The sequence below is a fragment of the Azolla caroliniana genome, unplaced genomic scaffold, assembly GCF_043228905.1.
Source record: "Azolla caroliniana isolate FFs.n. ecotype wild unplaced genomic scaffold, voAzoCaro1.0.p SCAF_862, whole genome shotgun sequence".
NCBI lineage: Eukaryota > Viridiplantae > Streptophyta > Polypodiopsida > Salviniales > Salviniaceae > Azolla > Azolla caroliniana.
This window is the reverse complement of record NW_028231297.1, coordinates 1-2316: the sequence shown is the minus strand read 5'-3', so window position 1 is coordinate 2316 and position 2316 is coordinate 1. Positions and strand designations below refer to the sequence as shown.

At 34.4% G+C, this 2316-nt stretch overlaps 1 protein-coding gene across 1 annotated transcript; it reads right to left on the bottom strand.

Annotated features, from left to right (window-relative positions):
- Positions 1-1409: 1409 nt before the first annotated feature.
- On the bottom strand, positions 1410-2092 carry LOC147847564 (uncharacterized). Its single transcript, XM_087339047.1, has 2 exons — positions 1938-2092; positions 1410-1768 (listed from the first exon to the last, which is right to left on the bottom strand). The coding sequence occupies exons 1-2, from the start codon at positions 2087-2089 to the stop codon at positions 1579-1581; spliced, it is 342 nt and encodes a 113-aa protein (XP_087195173.1). The 5' UTR covers positions 2090-2092; the 3' UTR covers positions 1410-1578.
- Between the last annotated feature and the right edge of the window lie 224 nt (positions 2093-2316).

Here is a 2316-nt window from a genome sequence, read left to right as displayed (position 1 = left end):
GTTTGGTAATTTTCTTTATCCGTAACTACATCCAAAATCATAAGGCGTTTTTGAGCTTCATGACATTCTTTATCAAACCATTTTTTCTTTGAACTATATTTCTTGATGCATTTCCAAGATGTGTCCTTGGTCGAAAAACATTTGTTTCTACATGAGACAATGTATTTCTTAAAAGCTCCCCATTTGCATTCTAGTATGGCACCATGTTGTATTTTTGTCAATCTTAACATATCCTCAACCATCTTGGAATACATGGGCACTCACTAAAGGTTCATCCTGAAGTGGGGTTGTTTATTATCTTCAATATAACAATCAAACCTCTGCATACATTTGAGGTCAATACATAACGCCCTATAATGAGATTCTGATGTCCATACACCAAGTGAGAACTTATATATACAATCCAAAATACCTTTGAAAAATAGCATATAATCAATCACACTATTTCTATTGTGTTTTCTACATGTTAAATAATTAGGGTTAGTCCATTAGGAGACACCATTCACAATAAGCAATCCCGTACTACTGCACATTTGTAGGATCTTTTTATCGCTAGAAGAGCAACTATACATGTATATCCTCTTAAATCCTTGAGATATGTGCCATGAAATATTGTTGTGCATCAAGTTGAAAACTTCTTGTACGAGCATTCATGTCACCAAAGACAATAACTTCCCCTTTGGATTTCAAATAAGCAATATCATCTTCTAGATTAACAAAAGGTTAATCTTTATCCAAACAAGCATAAAAGTTAAAATCTTGATAATAAATATAACCTACAACTATAAAAGTGGGCAAATCATTGGGTGTTTATATTTTGAGCCATATGTAATATTTATGTTTAAGCCATATGTAATATTTATGTTTGATCATTTTTTATGATTGACATCTCTAAAAAAGTCCAAAAAAGTGTGAGATCTTATACCTAGTTTGCTTGATTTAGAAATGTAAATAAACCCACCACAAAAAAAAGTAAAAAATCAAGAAGGCAAAATCGATTGATCATGTTGAAAAATCCCAAGGCCATACAAGACACCTCACCTCAATCATACAATTGTGCTTTAGGAGACTTGACTCAAGCCTCCTATGTTTCTTGATGATGGCTCTTTCCCTGTTTTGGGGGACGGTATGGTGTCTCATTCTTCTCCAAGTGATTTTGGGCATCTCCTAGCCCAAAAAGATTGAACCAAACATAATACCTTTACATTAGCATCACAATAATAAGCAAAAATTGTGACACCTTGAAAATGGTTTCCCAAATTCATCATTCTAAACCCTAAACAATGCAAGCAATCTAAAATGCTTTCAGTTGGTCTCGGATTCAAAGATATTTCAGACTCTGTGCTATGACTCGGATTTAACTTCGTCTGATGCGAAAATGTTCTTGAATCCAAATTTAGACACTGAAATTTATGGTAAGAAATGTCTGAATATATCTGCTCTTCAAGTTCAAGTGTTCTAGAATACAAGCCTCAAAAACCATACCAAAATTTAACATCTACAAACAACCCTAACAATTAGACCAAAAAGGATCAACATCTTTGCAAGATCTTGATCCTCGGCATTAAGAACTATCTTTCAGCGTCCAGTCTGGTTTCTTATAAAATCTTCAATAACTGTAATTTGGTTGGTTATGACGGCTGCCTCTTCAACTGTGACTTTGTTTACACATTGAGTGAATTTGAAAGGTTCTCCGTCTTTACCTAATTTGACTTCACTTGCCACATCAGCATCTGATACCGCATTCCGAGTAAAGCGCAACTTTTCACTGCAAACAATGGAAAATAATGAGTTATAGAAATGAATTTACGCACAAATAATGAGATGAATTCACATCTCCTTCTCGAGATGCCTGCGAATGAAGTCTGGAGCATGTGCACTAATTTTCCTATGATTGAACATGTTTAGCTTAAGTATATATGACAAGATGAATTTACATCTCCTTCTCGAGCTGCTTGCGAATGAAGTCGGGAGCATGTGCAGTCACTTTATCCATCTTATTGCAAATGATCAGTACAGGAATTTTCCTTTTCACGATCCATGACTTAGATAGCAGCTCATACAAGTACCTACAGAAAAGTTTGGTCATAAGAAACAGAGTTAGCAAGTGATAAAAGTCAAGGCCTGCAGAATGTTTATTTTATAATCCGAAAATTGTCTTATGCACACTTCAAGCATTCATTCCTTTATGTTAAGAAAATTATTAGATACATCTTACATGAAGAATCGCGACAAGATTTTGTTTGTTAGAGACATACATAGCTATCTACACTTTAAGGCTTAATGATTGTATTATCTGAGAGCCCACTTGCTGTA